This window comes from Nannospalax galili, unplaced genomic scaffold (assembly GCF_000622305.1).
Source record: "Nannospalax galili isolate Female #2095 unplaced genomic scaffold, S.galili_v1.0 scaffold843, whole genome shotgun sequence".
Classification (NCBI taxonomy): domain Eukaryota; kingdom Metazoa; phylum Chordata; class Mammalia; order Rodentia; family Spalacidae; genus Nannospalax; species Nannospalax galili.
This window is the reverse complement of record NW_008349585.1, coordinates 104405-123262: the sequence shown is the minus strand read 5'-3', so window position 1 is coordinate 123262 and position 18858 is coordinate 104405. Positions and strand designations below refer to the sequence as shown.

At 44.0% G+C, this 18858-nt stretch overlaps 1 protein-coding gene across 1 annotated transcript in view; it reads left to right on the top strand.

Moving 5' to 3' along the window:
* Nucleotides 1–17917: 17917 nt before the first annotated feature.
* Hsd17b4 (hydroxysteroid 17-beta dehydrogenase 4) overlaps nucleotides 17918–18858 on the top strand; it is a 98674-nt gene continuing 97733 nt past the window's right edge. The window contains exon 1 of the mRNA XM_008847012.2: nucleotides 17918–18098. Within this exon, the coding sequence (XP_008845234.1) occupies nucleotides 18041–18098 (58 nt within the window). The 5' untranslated portion in view covers nucleotides 17918–18040. The remainder of the gene's footprint in view (nucleotides 18099–18858) is intronic.

The window sequence follows — 18858 nt, the reverse complement described above, 5'->3', positions numbered from 1 at the left end:
CCTGTCTATTTGGGGCTCTATGTGCTTCTTGTATTTGTATAGACATCTTTCTTTAATTTTGAGAAATTTTCTTCTACAATCCTGTTGAAGATCTGGTCCATACCATTATCCTCAGATTCTTCTCCTTCCTCTATGCCTGTGATGTGTAAGTTTGGTCTTTTTATGATGTCACACAATTCCTGCATATGCCATTCTTGTGATTTCTTAAATTTTTCATAGTCTTTGCTTGAGTGGTCTAACTTGTCCACTTTATCTTCCAGTCTTGATATTCTGTTTTCCATTTCATCCATCCTATTGGTGAGGCTTTCTCCCTCAGTTAGTTTCTAATTGGCTTATTTAGTGTTTCATGTCCTTCTTCATTTCAGCCTGAGTATTCTTCAATGTTTCTCTTTTCTGAATTCATTCAGAAGTTTATCTGTATCTTTTTTCAATTCCTTGATTTCTTTTTTTTGGTGTGTTCTTTAAATTCACTGAATTCTTTTATCATGTTTATAATTGTTCTTTTGAATTCCATGTCCTGGGTTCTCATTGCACTCCTGTACAGGACTGTTGGTACCTGGTGATGTCCAAGTTTGTCTCTCCATTGCTGTTACAAAATACTTTGACCAACACCAACTTGGGGAGGAAAGGATTTATTTTATTTTACATCTCTTGGGTCACAGTTCATCAGGGAGCCCAAGGCAGGAACTCAGGGCAGTAACCTGGAGGCAGGAGCTGGAGCACAGGCCATGGAGGATCACTGCTTATTCACTTGCTCCCCTGGCCCCTGCTCAACCTGCTTTCTTATACAACATTGGCCCACTTACCCAGGGTTGGCACTACCCACAGAATCCAATGGAGGCAATTCCCCAACTGAGGCTCCCTCAACCCAAGTGTGCCAAGTTGACACTAATGCTCTTCAGCGCAGTGGGGATATATTATTTGGGTTTTTCATGTCATTATTTTTTTGCTGTGACTTTGTCACATGGATTTCTTTTGTAGTTTCTGATTCTTGTGTGAGACTGAAGGCTTCCTTTGTTGAGTTTAGGTCTGCTTCTGTTTGTAACCTTTATGTGCCTTTGTGGTTTCCTTGTTGGGCATGAAATGCTGGTTGGTCTAGGCTTCGGGTTCTCTGTTTTAATTTTATATTGGAGGAGCCAGATGGCTTTAGTCCTGCTGCTCAGGAGTTCCTACAAAGGCCCAAGTTGGGTGAGGATCAGATGCTCTCAGGCTTTCTCCTAAGGTGTGGATCCCCCTAGTCAGCAGGCACAAGTGCAATTTGGGAGGCTTGCTAAGTAGAGGTAGGATTCAGGACTCTCAGGCCGTCAGAGAAGGAGGCTGGTCTCAGGAATCCAGAGCAAGCAGGGAAGGAGGTTGGTCTCAGGAATCCAGGTTGGGGGTGGGCCAGGCAGGGATGAAGGCTGGTCTCAGGTATGCAAAGGCAAGGTTGAGGGCTCCTGGGCACTAGACTGAGGAATTGGGCTGGTCTGGGTGCAAAGGATCAGGAAGCAGTGGGGAGTCTGTGCCAAGAGGGTGGTCCAGAGGTCTGGGGTGCCAAGAGAAGAAATGGGCCAGTGCCCATGCTAGGAGGAGAGTTGGGGTAGGGGCACTGGGAGGGTGAATGAAGTTGTGGGAGTCAAGGCACAGTGAGCGGAGTCAAACTTACCCAGGAGAGATGCTGGCCTCATGAGGTCCTTTCTTTTTTAGTGGGGAATTCCTCTAACTTCTCTGGTAAAGGTATCCTCCAGACTTGGTAGATGTTTGAATCCCTTGTATGATACCTCATGGTACTATTTGTCAGCCTTCCCCTACGGAGCTCCTCTATGCTGGATAGGTTGTAGAAGGCTCTGACAACAGGTAGGACAAGGTTTAGAAATGGACAGCAAGGTCAATTAAAATTTGGAGGGGCTTTGGCCCCTAACATGTAAATAATGAAAACTGTTAGGATTTCTTGTTGGGAGGATTCACAGAGCAGCAGCTTGTTTGGGGACTTGGTATCCATCCCTCTAGAGTGGTTTGTGAAGCCCTGGTACAAAGTCTTTTTGGGTCTCTCTGGGGATATTCAGGACATGGGAAAGTGGCCACCTGGAGTGAAAACTGAGATAACTTTTGCCTGTTGATCTGTTCAGATTTCAGAATGGTCTTTTTGTGTTTTTTTGTTTTGTTTTGTTTTGTTTTGTTTTCTTTGTCAGAGTCTTCCTGTATCCCCAGCTGGTCTGGAACTCACTATGTAGATCTGGCTGGCTTCAATCTCACAGAGATCTGTCTGCCTCTGCCTCCTGAGTTCTGGGGTTAAAGGTGTGTGTTACTATGCCCTGCTTGGAATTGTCTTTTTCATGGCCCTTGAAATAGTAATGGTTACCCGGGGTGGAAGCCAAATGGCTTCTAGGAGGCCTAAATCTCAGGGTCATGTTCAATCTGGGCATTATGGAGTGAGGAGGCCCCTTTCTTTCCAAGTGATTGTATGAATGTGGTTTGCATGGAAAGCATAGGTCCAAACGTGTGTAAATGTAAAATCTCATTCTTATCTTTCTCTGAGAAGCCTTAGCAAGGGCAGTTAACTTTGCTTTGGGTGCTGACATGGAGTTATCTGGAGAAGGCCTATATTCTAAGACCTTTGTCAGACTTACTGTTTCATACCCTGGAAGTCTGTTGTGCCACCATAAAACAACCATCTGTGAAGTAATAGTCTTGGGTTAGGAAAGTGGGGACTTACATGTTTAGTCCTGCAGATAAGGTCAATTGTTTCTTCATGTGAATATTGTAGAGAGGCCTCAGGGTTGGGATCTTATAGTAAGGTAGCATGTTTTGAAATTTGGAAAACTTTTATAGTAGTCTATGGAGTTTGCAAGAGTCTAATACTTATTCTGTTACCTGTGAGCCAGTGGAGGGCATTCAAGGTTAACTGAAAGTCCTCCTCAGTCAAGAAAAACAGAACTGCCAGTCCCTGACACAAGGAGTCAGCCCTGTGCCACCAGATCTAATGACCTCGAAATATAAAACTCTCTTTCACTCATGTGCATAGATAAAAGTGCTTAGTCTGATTAGGGAGAGGAGAGCTGATGTTGAGGCAGAGGTAAATGCCTAGCCAATGGTTGCCAGCTGGTAATGCTGTTTGGGAAGGTTGTGAAACTTTAAGAGGTACAGCCTCACTGAAGGAAGTGGGTCACTAGGGGTGGGCCTTGCTTGAGGCTTTATAAATTAGCCTAAGTTTCTGTTCACTTTCTTTCACCCATGAGGTGACTGGAAATTCCTCGTGCCTGAGATTAGTCTAATTTCCATGAACTAGACCTCTTGTTGGGAGATTTGAGCCTTTGAAGGAGAAACCTTATGCTTATATGAGACCAGTTTTTGAAGAGTTAGGACAATGTTTTGAACCAAAGAGGGTTATTTGAACTATAGATTAATAAGCCATTTGTTATGAAAGAGGCCACCCCAGGGAGAAATTTAAGGGAGGAAAAAGGTCTTTGTCTAGGGTTTGTCCAAAAAGGTGCTGCTGTCCTGAAAGCCCTGAGGTAAGACATTCTAGGTGAGCTGTTGAGTGTAGGTAGAGAGGTCCTGCCATCTGGAAGGCAAATAGAAATGGAGAATCTGAGTGTACAGAAATACAAAGGAAAGCTCCTTTAAGGTACTGTGAACCTGGAGGTACTGGAGTGTATCTGTTTCAAAAGAAAGTAAAGATTTGGAACTGTAGGGTGGATCAGGACCACAGGCTCATTTATAACTCTCAGTTCCTGGGCCATTCTGTCAGATTCATTTGATTTCTTTACTTCCAAGATAGGGTGTTACATGTAGTTACATGGGTTAAGCAGACTAGGAGTTTGTCAATGAGAGGCTGTCCCTTTTCATACTCAGGCTTTAACAGATATTGGAGCTTTTAGGGACTGTTGTTAAGATTCTTTTCTTAGGGGTATTTGTGTCAGGAATGGCTGTTAGCGACTGTTAAAGAATGGGGGTGTAATAGACATTGGGAAAAATTTGTTGAGTCATGTAGGGATCTGTATTACAGGCTGTAGTAAGGGATTTTGAGGACTCAGATAGCTTCGGCCATCACAGGACTGAGGACTCAGTGTCAGTAATGCAATTAGAGCCTCCGGAGTCTTAAAAAGCCTTAAATAGACTTGTTGTTAAGACATGATATGTCTAAGAGCTAAGACATTCTATCTAAGAATGGGGTCAGTGTTGGGTCCGAGGTTCGGGAATGATTGGAGACCACCCACCCAAATTCAAAATTTAGAAGGAGGGCGGTTATTGGGTACTCTTGAAAAAGCCCATGCAAACTGGGTGATCTTGAATTGATTGGATAACTCTGAATTCCGTGTACAGGGGGTGGGGGTGGGGGTGGGAATTTCATTGGCATAGTCATGGTCAGCTGCCTGGAATGTCTCAATTTTTCTTTTTATGGTAGAGTGCCCCTATCGGCCTCTGGATGCCCTTTTATGGTCAAGAATTTTGGTTGGTTTCTGTTAGACTCAGATAAGCAAGGCATGTCCAGGCTTGCCTAATCTTAGTCCACAGTATGGGGCAAAGGAGACTTACAGTTTCTAGGAACAGACACTTTTAAGGCTGGCAAGATGGAGGCTGCTAAAAAAATGGAGTCAGTGTGATCTGGAGCCTTCAGTCAGATAGGTAGGTAGAGGCTTGCCATCAATACCAGTAAGGACCAGGGACCATGAGGTTGAACTAGACAAGCTGACTAGGATGAAAAATTAGGAATGCCATTTTGATCCTTTCTACACCTAGAGTTACCTGATAGATGGAGAATATGAGAGCCTGTATAGCCTCAGGACTCAAGTCAAAGAGAGGGAGGGGTTCCTCTTGTCTTGTTGAACTCTTCATGCAACTGTCCTGGCAGGAATGAAAATACTCTAAAGAGACCCTTGTATTAACAGTAAAATACCGTTGATAGGATGGTTCCCAAGAAATTGGCATCCCTAGGTATCCCAGCTTGGGAGAAGGAAAAGGCTGAAGTTTGGTGCCAGCCAAAAGAGAAAACTGTCTTCAGGAAAGAGATTTCACACAGCTCTGACAACTTGTCAGACCACTGTATAGAAAAGCTTGGAGCCAGGACAAAGATGAGTCAATTATGCTGGACCAGACCTTCACCCTTGACTGGGACGACTTAGTTATGCATATTCCTTGCTCTCTATTTAAACCTAAACCTTATGTCAGGACTCTGAAAACAGGACCTCTGTGTTCCTCTTTCAATTGTGGCCACATTGAATAAATCTCCTTTCTCTACTTTTGACTTTTACCTGTCTGTTTAATGGCCTGTTGAGAATGGGCGGTCAATCTTAGCCTGCTGGGGCTGCCAGGACTCAGGTTGTGATCTTAACTGGCCTGAAACACTCACCGTTTAGGAACAAATTCAGAGAAATTTATCTTTTTTCAGGTTTGACCTGAGCATGCACATCATTAATTGGCAATTGGCCTTCTCCCACAAAGGAGATAGGGAAACTGGCTTTGAGGGCATCCTACTTTGCATATTGGACATGATCCTGGTGGAGGCTTATAGCTCCATGACATTTGGAGCCCTCAACTGAAGTCCTCTGCTGACCACAACAATATTAAGAAAGAGTTCTTTGACTTGAGGCTGGGTTCCTTTCCTTAGGAATCAGATGGTCAGTGGGAAGAGCTCTAGGATTCCCTGAGTTGGGAAGAGAACAGACAATTGGTACAGCTCTATATAGACTGGATCTATCCTTTACCTGCTTTCTCCTCCATTTTGACCTTTCTGGCTCTTAAAGTAGCCTTCTAGATTAAAGACCTTGAAGGCTATATCTAATAAAGTGGAGGAAGGAGTCTGGAATCCCTGGTCTAGGTTTTGGAACTTTTATATAATATCTGGACAGACTTGACTTATAAAATGTATAGTACAGGATGGCTTGTCCTTTCAGACTCTCACGGTCCAGATGATCATACGTGCACATGGTTTCACCTAGCCTGGATTGAAAGACAACAGGATTATTGGAAACTCCTTGTGTTTTGCCTGTAACTTTTTATAGTTAACTTTTATAGGTTTGATAAAAACTTTTTTCATTCTCTCTAATAGACAAGTGTACAGTTTCCATGGGTCTGTTCCACATCATTTCCTATGTCAGTGGTCTGTTATGACCAGTGAGTCTCTCTAAATTAAGTACAGCAATGAAACCTGGGCAAGCTGTAACTCAGTCACAAGTGTGAACTTCATTACCTCAAGAACCAGCTAAAGACCAGATAGGTATTTTTTGCATATGAACAGAAGGTGGTTTGGATGCTGTAGATGTCTTTCCAGGTTAGGTTAAAAGCCCCAGTGAGCTCTTTGAATTCCTTAATGATGATGGAGGGTGGAGGGATCCTGGCTAAAAGACCCTAGTTTGGATTGTATGTGGAACCAGTCAGATATGGGAAGAGGACCTCTACCTACACAGTGCCAAGATCTCTATTAAGCTCCTCACAAAGGGGAACCAATGTTTTCTGAGGGATAGGGGATTGCTTTAATGGCTCCCTGAATTCCCTCTAAAAAGTTTCCAGGTAACTCTGTGAGGGAGAAAGTGTATCTGGGTAGGAAAGGGGAGGGGCTTGAGAGCTCTGCTGTGGAGGGGAAAGCTAAGGAAGGGGGAGAAGAAAATGTCAAAGGGGCGAAGCAGGACCAGAGTTGTTAGATGGGTGGTGGCTGGATATAGGGACTGGAAAGTACACAAAGAAAGGCTCCTCAAGGATATCATCTGGAGCTGAGATTAGAGGAGAGAGGCTAGTGTTGAGTACTTGGTGAGCCTCATAGGACATCCTTCTTTCAGCTGAGGATCCTGTGACAGTGCCATGAAAGTCTGGCTATAAGTAATCTCAGAGACATTTCCTGGATGACAAAGAGGTCTACTTGAAGGGAGCAGTTGTTGCTTGCTGTGCCAGGAGGTAGACTGTTCTTGACCTGGTAACAGGTAGAAAGGCCAATTTTTGTTACAAAGGAAAGTGTTTTCTTTTTAGAATCTGAGGCTCAAACAACAAATTCTTGAGACTGTCTCTCAGAAGTGAGGTAGAAGGGACAGAGGGTACAAGAAGCTCCGAGGGCCTCATGAGAAGTACAGCATTCACCCAGGAGTTCCTTGAGAACAATAGACCTTCCCCGTTGTCAGGATTAAGACCTGATCTCACTATACTGACTCCTGATGCCTTAATCTGGGGCACTTCTGAGAATAAGTACTTCCTCCCCTAGCTTTGGGAGGTAAAACCCAGTTTCACTCAGAGTTCAACCTATCTGGCTGGGCAGACTGGACCCACTTTGTAGGGAGAACCCTGTAAACTGAAATTGGCGACATATTGGTCACAAGAGAAAAGAGACTTGCTGCTATGTTGGAAGTAGGAACTGGTTACCTGTAGGTCTCCTGAATCTGAATGTCTCAATGGAAGGGGGAAATGTTAGGAGCAAAACCATGATTACCCATGAGTCTTATGGATCAGGAAGTCTGGCCAGTAGGGGAAATGGAAAGCACAAACACCATAGCCAAACAATCTGTTCCTTCTCTCTTCTGGATGTGGATAGCAAGGGCTGGAATCAAAAAAGGAACGAGGAAGAGGGAGTCCTTGCAATATGTGCAGCATCATCCCTGACAAGCTGCTGCTATCAGCCACTTGTTGAAAGTGAGGAAGGAGGAAGAGTGACCCCCTTACACTTATGGGCCTATAGCAGGCTGTCCCCGTTTTACTGTTGCCTTCAGGTTCCATCAGAATGTAGCCTTGGCCAGGGTCCTTCAGTTGCAAGTGAGCAGTAAGGCTTTCCACAGGAACTGAAAGAAATGCCTTGATGGTGGCAGATGTCCAGAGTCATTGGCCAAAGGAGACTTTGGATCTCACTGGAGCACTGCCACATGGGCAATTAACCAGTCACCAGAGTGAAGAGATGCCAAGGGAGGCAAAGAGATAGTTCCCTGTCTGAGTCACTAAAACATGTCAAAACGAGCTGAAGGTAGAGGAGTAAAAGAGTTTACCAGACCAGAATTTATACACAACTATTTAATAAAGAATATACACTGTAGGGGAGACAGAAACATAATGTGGATTGTCGGGAGCTATTAATCCATTATGTACATAAGCTGTGGCAGGCTTGTTTACTGAGTTTGTGTTTTGCACACCAGTACCTAATCTGCCAAGTCAGGAGGAATGTGTTTATATGGTGGAGCCCACAAAACAAGTATTTGACCGCCCCTTGACCCTCAGATACAGGTGGGAAAAACAGCTGTTGTAACTAATTGAGTTCTTCTGTATAAAAAGGCGGAACTGAAATAAACTGGGGCTGCAGTCTGTACTGACAGCCCTCCCAAGTGTCTTTTCTGTCTCTTGTTTTTTCTTTCAATCCTCACTCCCCCTTTCAGGTACTGTCCATCTTGGCCGGCTGGCACTGGCAAGTGGTGCCTGGAACAGGGACCTGAAAAGTAGGGGAAAAAGTGAAGGACACCGCTGGAGAAATTAAGTGAGTGCACTCAGTAAGATTGGGGAGCGGTGAGCATTTATCTTGGGAGAAGATGGGGGAAGGAAACAGTCGCTCAGTTTTTGTAAGGAATATGCTTGGGGCCCGAGGAGCAAAGGCTGAGACTAAAGAGGAGAATCCAATAAGCAGCGGCTGGGATAAAAGTGAAACCAAACATTCCACTCCACCAGAGCCAGCTCCATCCACCCTTTTATGAGGACCCCCATCTGGGGCTAGAAGAGGGATCTCTTGACCCTGAGGATCCAGCTCCATTAGCCTTGCCACCCTTTTATGAGGACCCCCATCTGGGGCTACAAAAGGGATCTCTTGACCCTGAGGATGAGCCTGCCCTAAGAGAGGAGACGGTTGAGTATGATCAGGAGAAGTGCCCACCTCTAATTGCTTTGCCTGATCACTGGGAAATTAAGCAATTAAGGGCAGAGTTAGATGCTGTGAAGAAGGGAATGTTAAAGAACAAAGAGAAAAGAATTAGGACCACCCCAACACCCTCTATCATGGTAGGATTAGAGCCGCCTCCTCTGAGGCCACCGAAGGCTGTTGCACCTCCCATGATTGCCATGGCTCAGGAGCCTTTGGCAGGAATCTGGTACCCGCTTAGAACCGTGCAATCTCTGCTACAACAGGCCATTGGGGCCGCGGTAGAGCGAGGAGAGTCAGTGCATGGATTTCAGGTCTTCCCAGTTTCTGAGCAAGTTGATCAACAGGGCAACAGAGTGTGGTCTCATGCACCTGTGCCTTTTAAGCAGCTTAAGGAACTAAAGACTGCTTGTGCTCAGTATGGTCCCACTGCTGCTTTTACCCAGGCTTTGTTAGAATCGCTGTCCATGGACGTGCTTCCTCCTGGCGATTGGAAACAGATGGCATGTGCTTGCCTTTCATGGGGAGATTATCTGTTGTGGAAATTTGAGAATGAGGAACAGTGCCAGGTGACAGCAAATACTAATAAAGCGCAAAATATTCCCATAGATTTTGATATGTTAGCTGGTGAAGGACAATATAGGGATACTGCTCAGCAGTTGCAGTACAATGTTGCAGCCTACGTGCAGATCAATGCTGCAGCCTGAAGAGCCTGGTATAAACTGCCGTCTAGTGGTAGGCAGACTGAGGATTTGTCTAAGATCAGGCAAGGTCCGGATGAGCCATATCAGGATTTCATGGCTCAACTACTGCAAACCGCCAGTCGCAGAGCAAGCTACAAATTCTCATGCCATTCATCACCAAAATAGCCAAAGTTGAGAAAACAATTTCATACTACTAAAGAAGCTACAAGACAAATTGTGTGACAATGCTCATCTTGTCCTGAAACACAAATTGTTCCTCATTATGGGGTTAGTCCTAGAGGGCTGAAGCCTAACCAACTGTGGCAAATGGACATTACTCATATTGCAGATTTTTGCAGGCAAAGGTATGTACATGTTACAATAGATACATTTTCTGGCTTTATTATGGCTACTGCGCAAACAGGGGAAGCCACAAAAAATGTTATAACTCATTGCTTGACTCGCTTTTCCATAGCTGGATTCCCTAATGTTATAAAAACAGATAATGGCTCTGGCTACACCAGTCAGGGGTTCCAACGTTTCTGTTTACAATTGGGCATTGAGTATAGAACTGGAATACCGTATAACCCACAAGGACAAAGTATAGTGGAAAGAGCGCATGGCGCTGTAAAAGCACAATTACAAAAAATAAGGTGGAAGGATCCTTTAACTGGACAATGGAATGGCCCAGACCCTGTATTGATTTGGGGAAGAGGGCATGTTTGTGTTTTTCCACAGGACGCAGATGGAGCCAGGTGGCTGCCGGAAAGGCTGGTGAGGTTTGCTGGACGAGCGCCAAAGAAAAAGAAGTAGAAAAGAATGAGGAGACAAACGTGGCTGATGATGTTCCCGCAAGTGATCTTGAGTGAGTTATACTGGACTTATGTTCCTGATCCACAACATTTGCACCCCACGATATGGGAGGCAAAAGAGATAGTAGTGACTGTGAATGACTCTTGGTTAATTGCTCAAGCCTGCTTTAAAAGCCAGATGATGCAAGTGGCGATGAATTTTTATTTTGGATTGGGAAGCGGGTTGCCTATTTGTTTTGTTAAAAATAATAAGTCCAGGTGTGTACAAGCAGATAACTGTGTGCTTGTGGGACAAAGTGGATACTGTACCAATGTCAAAGTGTTATTGCCAAGAGATAATAGAGTAGAGAAAAAAATTCTCCACAAGCATTTCCACCCTGTAAGCAGCAGTAGATATTCTAAAAAGGTTGAGAGCCACCTTACCATCATGGTCCTATGGTTTAGTGGGACTTGGCATGCTTTTCCTCCTGTCTTTGTTTTCTTCTGGTGGCAGTAAAGTTATTTATGAAATCCTGTGGCAAGTTAAAGCTACTGTGCATGATATGAGATTACGCTCCCTCCCCTAACAGAGGCTGGTAGTCAAAGACAGGTAAGATCTTCTGGGAGAAAGTCAGCCTAAGACAGGGTGTAGCTGATGGAAGCTATGTGCTGATGACAGGTAAGGCTTTGCTCTGGCAGAAGACAACCTAAGACAGGCACAGTCCTTCTGTCCTAGCTGAAGGGGGAGATGTCGGGAGCTGCTAATCATTGAGCTGTGTCAGGCTTGTTTACTGAGTGTGTGTTATGCACACCAGTATCTAATCTGCCTTATCAGGAGGAATATGTTTATATGGAGAGCCTCACAACTGACCTTGAGGCAATAGTGGAAGCCTTTGATCTGACCGCTCCCTGACCCTCAGATACAGGTGGGGAAAAACAACAGTTGTAACTAATTGAGTTCTTCTGTATAAAAAGGCAGAACTGAAATAAACCGGGGCTGCAGTCTCTACTGACAGTCCTCCCAAGTATCTTTTCTGTCTCTTGTTTTTTCTTTCAATCCTCACTCCCCCTTTCAGGTACTGTCCATCTTGGCTGGCTGGCACTGGCAGTGGATGGATTATTAGGGAGGCAATCACCCCAAGAGGAAGTGCTTCTGTAATAGTCAAGGAAAGTTATTATCTCATTATCTCATATGGCATTTGTGTGACATCCATATTGGGATAGATAAGTGGGCATCTCATTGTCCTGTTAAGTAAGTAAACTTTATAACACTAGTTGTCCTTTTTTAAGACTGGCCATTTGGGGTGAGGTACAATGAGTCATTAGGAATTCAACTCTAGATGTTTGTATAAAGCATCACAAGTTACTGGGTCAGATTCCAAGTAGTCAAGTTTTATTGTTAGAGGATGGGGATTTTGCCCAGATTTTTGGCGGGCTTTTTTTTGCCTATGTAATTAATATAGGAATATTTTGGATAAAGACAAGCATGTTTCTCATCCCAGATGAAACCTAGAAAGCAATCCTTGAGTTTATCAGGGCACTAAGCCCCCAGAAGGAGGGAGAAAGTGTTAGGCACAACATCTGTTTAAAATCATGATCAGAATTGTGGTTTCAACAATAACTAGCTTGACAAGTATAATGCCATGTTTTTCTATGTACAAGTGAGGAAAATGATCCTGGTTGATTTAAATAGGAAAGGATTATTAAGTGGACAAAGGGAAGCTGACAATTTCTAGGAGAGATGGAGTGAGGTTCTGTAACTTTTTTTCCTTGTTTTGAGATAGGATCTCCCTATAGCCCCAGCTGGCCTGGAACTTGCTAGGTAGACCAGGCTGGCCTCTGTCTCACAGAGATGGGCTTGCCTCTGCCTCCCAAGTGCTGGGAATATAGGTTGCATCATCATGCCTGGCTTCTGTAACTGTTTTTAGGGTAAAATCCTGGGTTCTGTGTAGGCTTGGTCTACAAGGGTCTCTCCCTCCCCTCGTGGGTCATTGGCCACCGGTCCACAAGGACAAAGGGAGCAGAAGCAACGAATGGGGTCAGGACGGCCAGTGAGCACTGATGGAAGAAAGCCGGGAGCAGAAGTGACAAACAGTGTCAGGACAGCCAGTGAGCACTGAGAAAAGAAAGCAGGGAAAATATTGTGTGGAGGCAGCAGCCAAAGCTTCAGCTGATAGGTGCTCATAGTATGCTTTATTTACATGTGGTAGCGGGATCCTATCATCTGGCTATAGGGCAATGCCTAATTATAATATAGAAAAAACCTGGGGGAAGTTTTTATTGCAGGTAACTATGCCAAAGGTCATGTTCTGAATAAGGTCAGGCATCTGTGCTTGGAGGCACTTTCCAGGTAAGTCAGGTAGGAAGACCCTGCTGAGAAAGGAGCCAACCTTAACAGCAGGGTTCCCCAACAGTTCTGGAAGCCCCAACAGGCTAGGCTCAGTCATCCTTCTCTAGTGAGACAATTATAGTGGCATGTAATGGTGAAACAACACATTCATTCAATGTGATCATACTGGGAAGATGAACAGATAGAGGGGTCAGTGACTCCAAGTCCTTCTCTGGGGTACTGAAATTAGGTTTAGGTTTAAATAGAGAAAGAATCAGAGCAAGAAGGCAAGAGGTATGCAAAGTTAAGCAGTCTTGGTCTATGTGTGGTCTTCTTGATTACTGCTTTAGCTCTCATCCTGTGGGGTAGTCCAAAGAAATCCTTATCTCTTGAGGGGACAAGGTGTGGTTCTCAAGAGGTGCAGACTTGCCCTCCTGAATAAGTGCCTTCATGTGGGAGGGCAGTGCTTTATTTTGTGAAATTTTGCTTTTTGGAATTCAAGGTGACTATACATTTAGGTGAATGACTTGTCTCTTTCCTTGAAGAAGAATGAGACAGGTTAGACAGCCATTTCGAGAGAGAGAGTAATATGCCAACCTGTAGAGGTAAGCAGGTGACCCAAATTAAGAGGACAGATATGAAATAAAGTCAGAGATGTCAAGCTTTTATTTTGCATTTATTACTTGTGGGCCCAAGTGAAAAGTCAGTGATTTTTTATTAAAAGAAAATCAGCTTCTAGGTGCCTGTTTCTGTTCCATGGCTCTGTACCAAGAAAACTATGCCCAAATCATGCCACAGAATTGGTTTGGTGAATATGCTATTATCTTTGTAGCTGGATGCCAGATGCTGCCACTTGAAATTCTGATATTTCCACCATTAAGCCTTATCCCCTCTTGCTAGAACTAATGCCATTGCTGCTTCTACCATCAGGCACCAGATTGGATTCTGTATGATTTGTTGTCTGCACTAGGCTACCAGCTATGCTAGCGGCCAGTAAACAAAGGGGTTGATCATTGAAAAAAACCAAGGCTAGTTGCTGAGGCTGTGAGTGATCTTTGCTGATCTGCTTGCGACTACAACCTCAGCCAGGTGGTTGGAGGCCACTGGGGAAGAGATGAGTTCCTGAGGATCTGTGCTGGGTGAACCCTCGGCTTGCTGCACCTCTCCCTTTTTTTCTTTAACCGCTTTCTGTGGGTGCTGGACATAAAGTGTGGTACCAAGTGATTGACTATGAGCACCATCCCCATCTCAGGTCCCCCTTAACTATCTCAATTTACTCTGTTTTCTATTCTAGAACCATCTATAAATAGAATGTATTTACAGTCCAAGGAAAGGAGTTTGGTTTTATAGCCATAAGAGCTCGAAAAAAGCAGAAATCAAAACCGAGTAGATTGGGAATTTCAAAGTTACTGTCCTTGTAAGGTGGGGATAGAGAGCCAGGACAATAGGCAAATAACTGATTAATGACCATCAGGTAATTTGTTTTATGTAAGGATTAGGAGTAAGCTGGAGAGAACTTCATTATCACACCAATTGAAACTGGTCAGTCTGGGAAATTTGGCTGTTATCTGGCTAACTTTTCAAGGACTTTAACTTTTTTTGAATATAAAATTTTAAAATGTTGAACTCAGGGGTTTGCTCATGCTAAGTGTTAAAAATAAAAACATAGGTCCAAGGATACCACCAATATCACACAAAAAACATATGAACAAAACAAAAGTCATTTGACAAGGCAGATTTTACTTTTGCAAGAGGACACTGTACCATGGTCAATCAGTCAGATCCATCAAATACACAGGACTCAGAATCTTGATGGGTTTTTATCCCTAATGCAAGAGTACTGTGTCGTTTCCCCATTGGCTAGGGTCTGACCTCACAGTCTTTCCTGGTTGACTAGTTTAAAAGAACCTGGACAAAGGAAGGGGGGAGAGCTCCACTGTCCCAGACCATCAGGTTTGGAAATTCATCAGGGCCTTTCCTTAAACAAAAGTCTTACAGAGTGTAGTGAGATTAAAAGATTAGAATTCCTTTTCATAAACCAGGTTTTACAAGGTTTGAAAGAAAAGACAAATATTTAATGTTTCTTACACAAGTGAAACCTCCATCACTGAGATATATCCTCAACTCTGTTTCTTGAGTCCTATGCTCTTTGAGCTTATCTCCTTTAGGCCTCAGTGAGCATCTGAATTCAAGGGTCAAAGGTAATAGGCACATGTGACAAATGGATGAGAGAGTAAAGTGCTGGCTTAGGTTAGAGCTGTCAGTAAGAGGACTTGTACTTTAGAGATGAAGGCTTTCTTGGGTTACTTGAGGCGTCTCTTGCTCTGCTGAGGCTAGATTTCCAGATCACAGAACCAAAGCTGTTTGCCAAGCACCTACCTGCTCTAAGCTTCACTTTGTCGATGCAAAAGTGTTTGGAAAATCAGGAGACCAGCAGTCCAGGTTAGGTGAAAAAGAGTGAGTTTTAGTCAAGCTGGTGAGCTGACATCCTGATCATTCTGTAATGGTGCCAGCCCCTAGCCCAAACTTTTGGGGAAATTTATAGTCAGTTTATATGTGAGGAATGCAAGCAAAAGGCACATATGTGATAAGTGGTTACAAGTAGCATCTGGTACATAACATTTGGTCACAAAGGTTACAAGAATGCAGCAGTTTGGTGATCAAAGATTTTCAACCATGGGTAACTCCAGGGGTGAGGGAGGGAGTACTGTTTACCTCCCCCATTCTTATTTCTTATCTTGGGGTCTTTCTCTGTGTCCAGAGTTCTTAACAACCATTCAAAGTTCCTAGCAACCATCCTAAGGGTTTCAGTACCATCACATTACAAGAGTTTTTAGCAACCATCTGATGTTCTTTTATTTCCATGAAAAAAGCACAACTCTTACCTCAAAAGGTAAAAGATATAGTTTATTCTAGAGCCAAATATGAATGACCATGGTCCAGGGACACAGATTCATGGAACAAATTCCATGTTTTAATGCTGAAGTAGTTTCATGAAGTTTTTATAGTAACAAAACAAGGAAAGGCATAACTCAAGATATCTTTCAAATACAGTTGTAGAAACATTAAGTAGGTAGTCACAGCAAAGAGCACTCCCAGCTATGGGCCTCAGGATGCTATCTGATAGCACTCAGCCCTTTGGTTGGTGGGAGCTAGGGCTTTGTTAAGGTAATACTATCCAAAAGATTTTTATGTGTTAGTCCCAGGGTGTTAAGTCAGAAACAGAGGTGGGCAAGGAGTTGCTATTTGGGGCTAAAGATTACCCAAGATAAATTGTAAATAGGCTCTGGATCTACAACATTCTATAAACTCTCCACAATCACTGAAGTTCTAATCAGTTGATCAGCCTTTGCAGAGTTCAGTTTTTTTTTAATAGTTTTAAAATTTTTTATTTATTACTTGTATTTTATGTGTATGAGTGTATTGCTGCATGTTTGCAAGTGCACCCATGTTATGCAATGCCGCGGAAGTCAGAAGAGGGTGTCGGATTCCCCTGGAACTGGAGTTAAAGATGGTTCGTAGCCACCATGTGGGTACTGGGAATTGAACCTGGGTCCTCCGCAAGAGCAATCAGTTCTCTTAACTGCTGAGCCATCTCTCAGAGGTCTGTTTTAAGATGTAGTTTTTCTGGGAACTTTTGTTCACAACTTTTTCTTCCCTAACACAGTTTGCCTAAAACTGAAGCCATATTCTCCTTCAAGAGCTGCTCTATTCCCATTATTTTATTTTGATGAGTGGCCCACTATAATTTAGATTCATTCTCAAGGCAGAAATATGACGTTTCAGTTGCTCCTTCACATTCAATTAATATACTTATTAATTTCATTTCCAAATGTATCCAAAAAATCCCTCTTGAACTTTTTCTCTTCTGGTCTCTTCTTTCCAAGTCATTTATAAGTTCTCACCTATCTCTACTCAAGCTTCATAAAAGGGCAAAGTGAACTTTCCATGATGTGACAGTGTTCTATCACCCTCTGGAGCGATCCTGCTCAAAATCACTTTCTGCATGAAATTCAAACATTTAGATATGATCTGACTGGCTTTGCTTAGTTTTGTGGCATCACTCCCTTCCTCTCCCAACTTAGCTAGTGTTTCCCTCTCAGTAATATCTGCCTTTCTTTGCAGAGCTCACTTATTAAGCAGTTCTGCCTCACTTCCTTTGGAAGGCTTTTTCTTCTCTTTAGGGGTGCTATGGTTTTGTTCATTTTAGAACCATCCATTAGCACACACTTTACTCACAAGTTCTACCAGACAGTAGTGCCATTGAAAGTTTATCACACACTGAAATGCTTGAAGACCTTTTTGCTCATTTGTAAACTTGTGCCTAAGAGATAGTGGGTGCTCAATAAATGTTGAATGAATGAATGAATGAATGACATTGTATGGCTGTTTCCAAAATAAAAGCATAAAATTTTTAGGTGCATTCTTTAAAAAAAATTATCTATCTATCATCTATCCATCCATCCATCCATCCATCCATCCATCCATCTAATCTCCTTTGTAATTCTGTTTGAGGGAGGCAGTAATGGAGGTCCAGGATTCTGCATTGTGACAATTTTGGGATGATTTTCATGTAGTAGATTCAGGAGATGCACCCTGAAAAGTCTTATTATTGCCAAGGGCAACTTTCTTTTTTTAAGGGCCATGTCAGAAAACATCTCAAGAATGGAGGCCAAAGCATGCACAAGACTAGTGCAAATCCAAGCTGGACAAAAACCCAGCATGAATAGAAGTTGGCAAGAAGCCCTAGTCCTAGCTGGTCGTCTATTGGCAATTGATAGATGCTAGGAGAGGGAGAGTAAGCTTTCCTTACTGGTATGTGGCCTGGTAGGGTGACCAGACTCCAAGGGATAGACCCAGACCCAAGAGCATGTAGAAAACACAGATTAGATTCAATAGGCCTTAAAAAAAGGGACAAACAATAACAGAGGACATGAGGGGGGATGGGTAGTTGGGTGCGGATGGAGAACGGGGAGGGGGTTTGACTATGATAAAAATACATTGAATGGCAGTTTTGAATCAATTAAAATATTTACAAAAATGGAGACCAAATGCTATTTATCTAGGCAAATTCCTAAACGCAAAACACGTTGGTGAGTGAAAAAATGAAAATGTATGAAAGTAGAGTGCAGAATCAGCCATTTTGGCACACAGATCTTGCCGGCTCTCACTTCTAGAAGCCGCATTTTCAAGTGGACCATCTGGGACAGATCCTCCCAGCCTGTGGAATCACGCTGGACTACATTTCCCATGGTTCCAAGCTAACCCCGCGCAGGCGCACTTAGAAACGCAGGGCGCCAGTTTTCTTTCCAGAAACCTGCAGGTCCCTTGCTGTGGTCCCGCCCAGATCCGCCCCTCCTACTGTCCTGTCCTGGCACACTGAACCCGGGGGCATTGCCAGTGTGTATGTGTGTGTGTGGTGCAGGCTGGACTCATGGCTTCGCCGCTGAGATTCGACGGTCGTGTGGTCCTGGTCACCGGAGCCGGGGGAGGTGAGACTTGCGGACTCGGGGATGGCCGGGGAACTGCTATGGCGGCCTCGAGGCTCTGCAGCCGCAGCTGGGAGAGGCAGGGCCGCTGGCAGGCAGGTGGGCCGGGCTGCCCCCAGCTGGGAGGGAGCTTCCGAGGCCCACAGCCTTCCTGGGGGAGACGCCAGCCTGGTTCGTCCGTGCACAACTGGGGAAAAGTTCGTCCCCGCCACTGTGTTGACATTGACTGTGACTTTTGCTGCCATTGGTAGCTCAGGCCTCTGCTAAGTCACTTACACTTGAAAAGCCATCTTGAGCTGGCATTCCACCTGAGGAGTTGAGACAGCAGCCCCTCAACTTTGAATGATCAGTGGTGTAGTGTTTTCCTTGGCCGCATGGTTCAAGTTCTTGCTTACTAAGAAGAGCCTCGCTCCTTGGCGTTTGTATTCCATGTTTAGCAAGACATGCACCAAAGTTCACTGGAATTGTGGCAAAGGTCTCAAACTCAAATGTGTGAAAGAGTGCGGTAGATGATACAGGGATAAAATGAGAATGCAGAGCCGCTTGTGGTGGCGCACATCTTTAATCCCAGCCCTCGGGAGGCAGAGGCAGGCAGATCTCTATGAGTTCAAGGCCAGCCTGGTCTACATAGTGAGTTCCAGACCAGCTGGGGCTACAGGGAGACTGTCTCAAAAAGACCAAAAAGGAAAAAAAAAAAAGAAAAAAAGAGAACGCAATGGAAAGAGTGGAGAAGTGGAGAGGAAAAGCATTTCGGAAGGGAGGC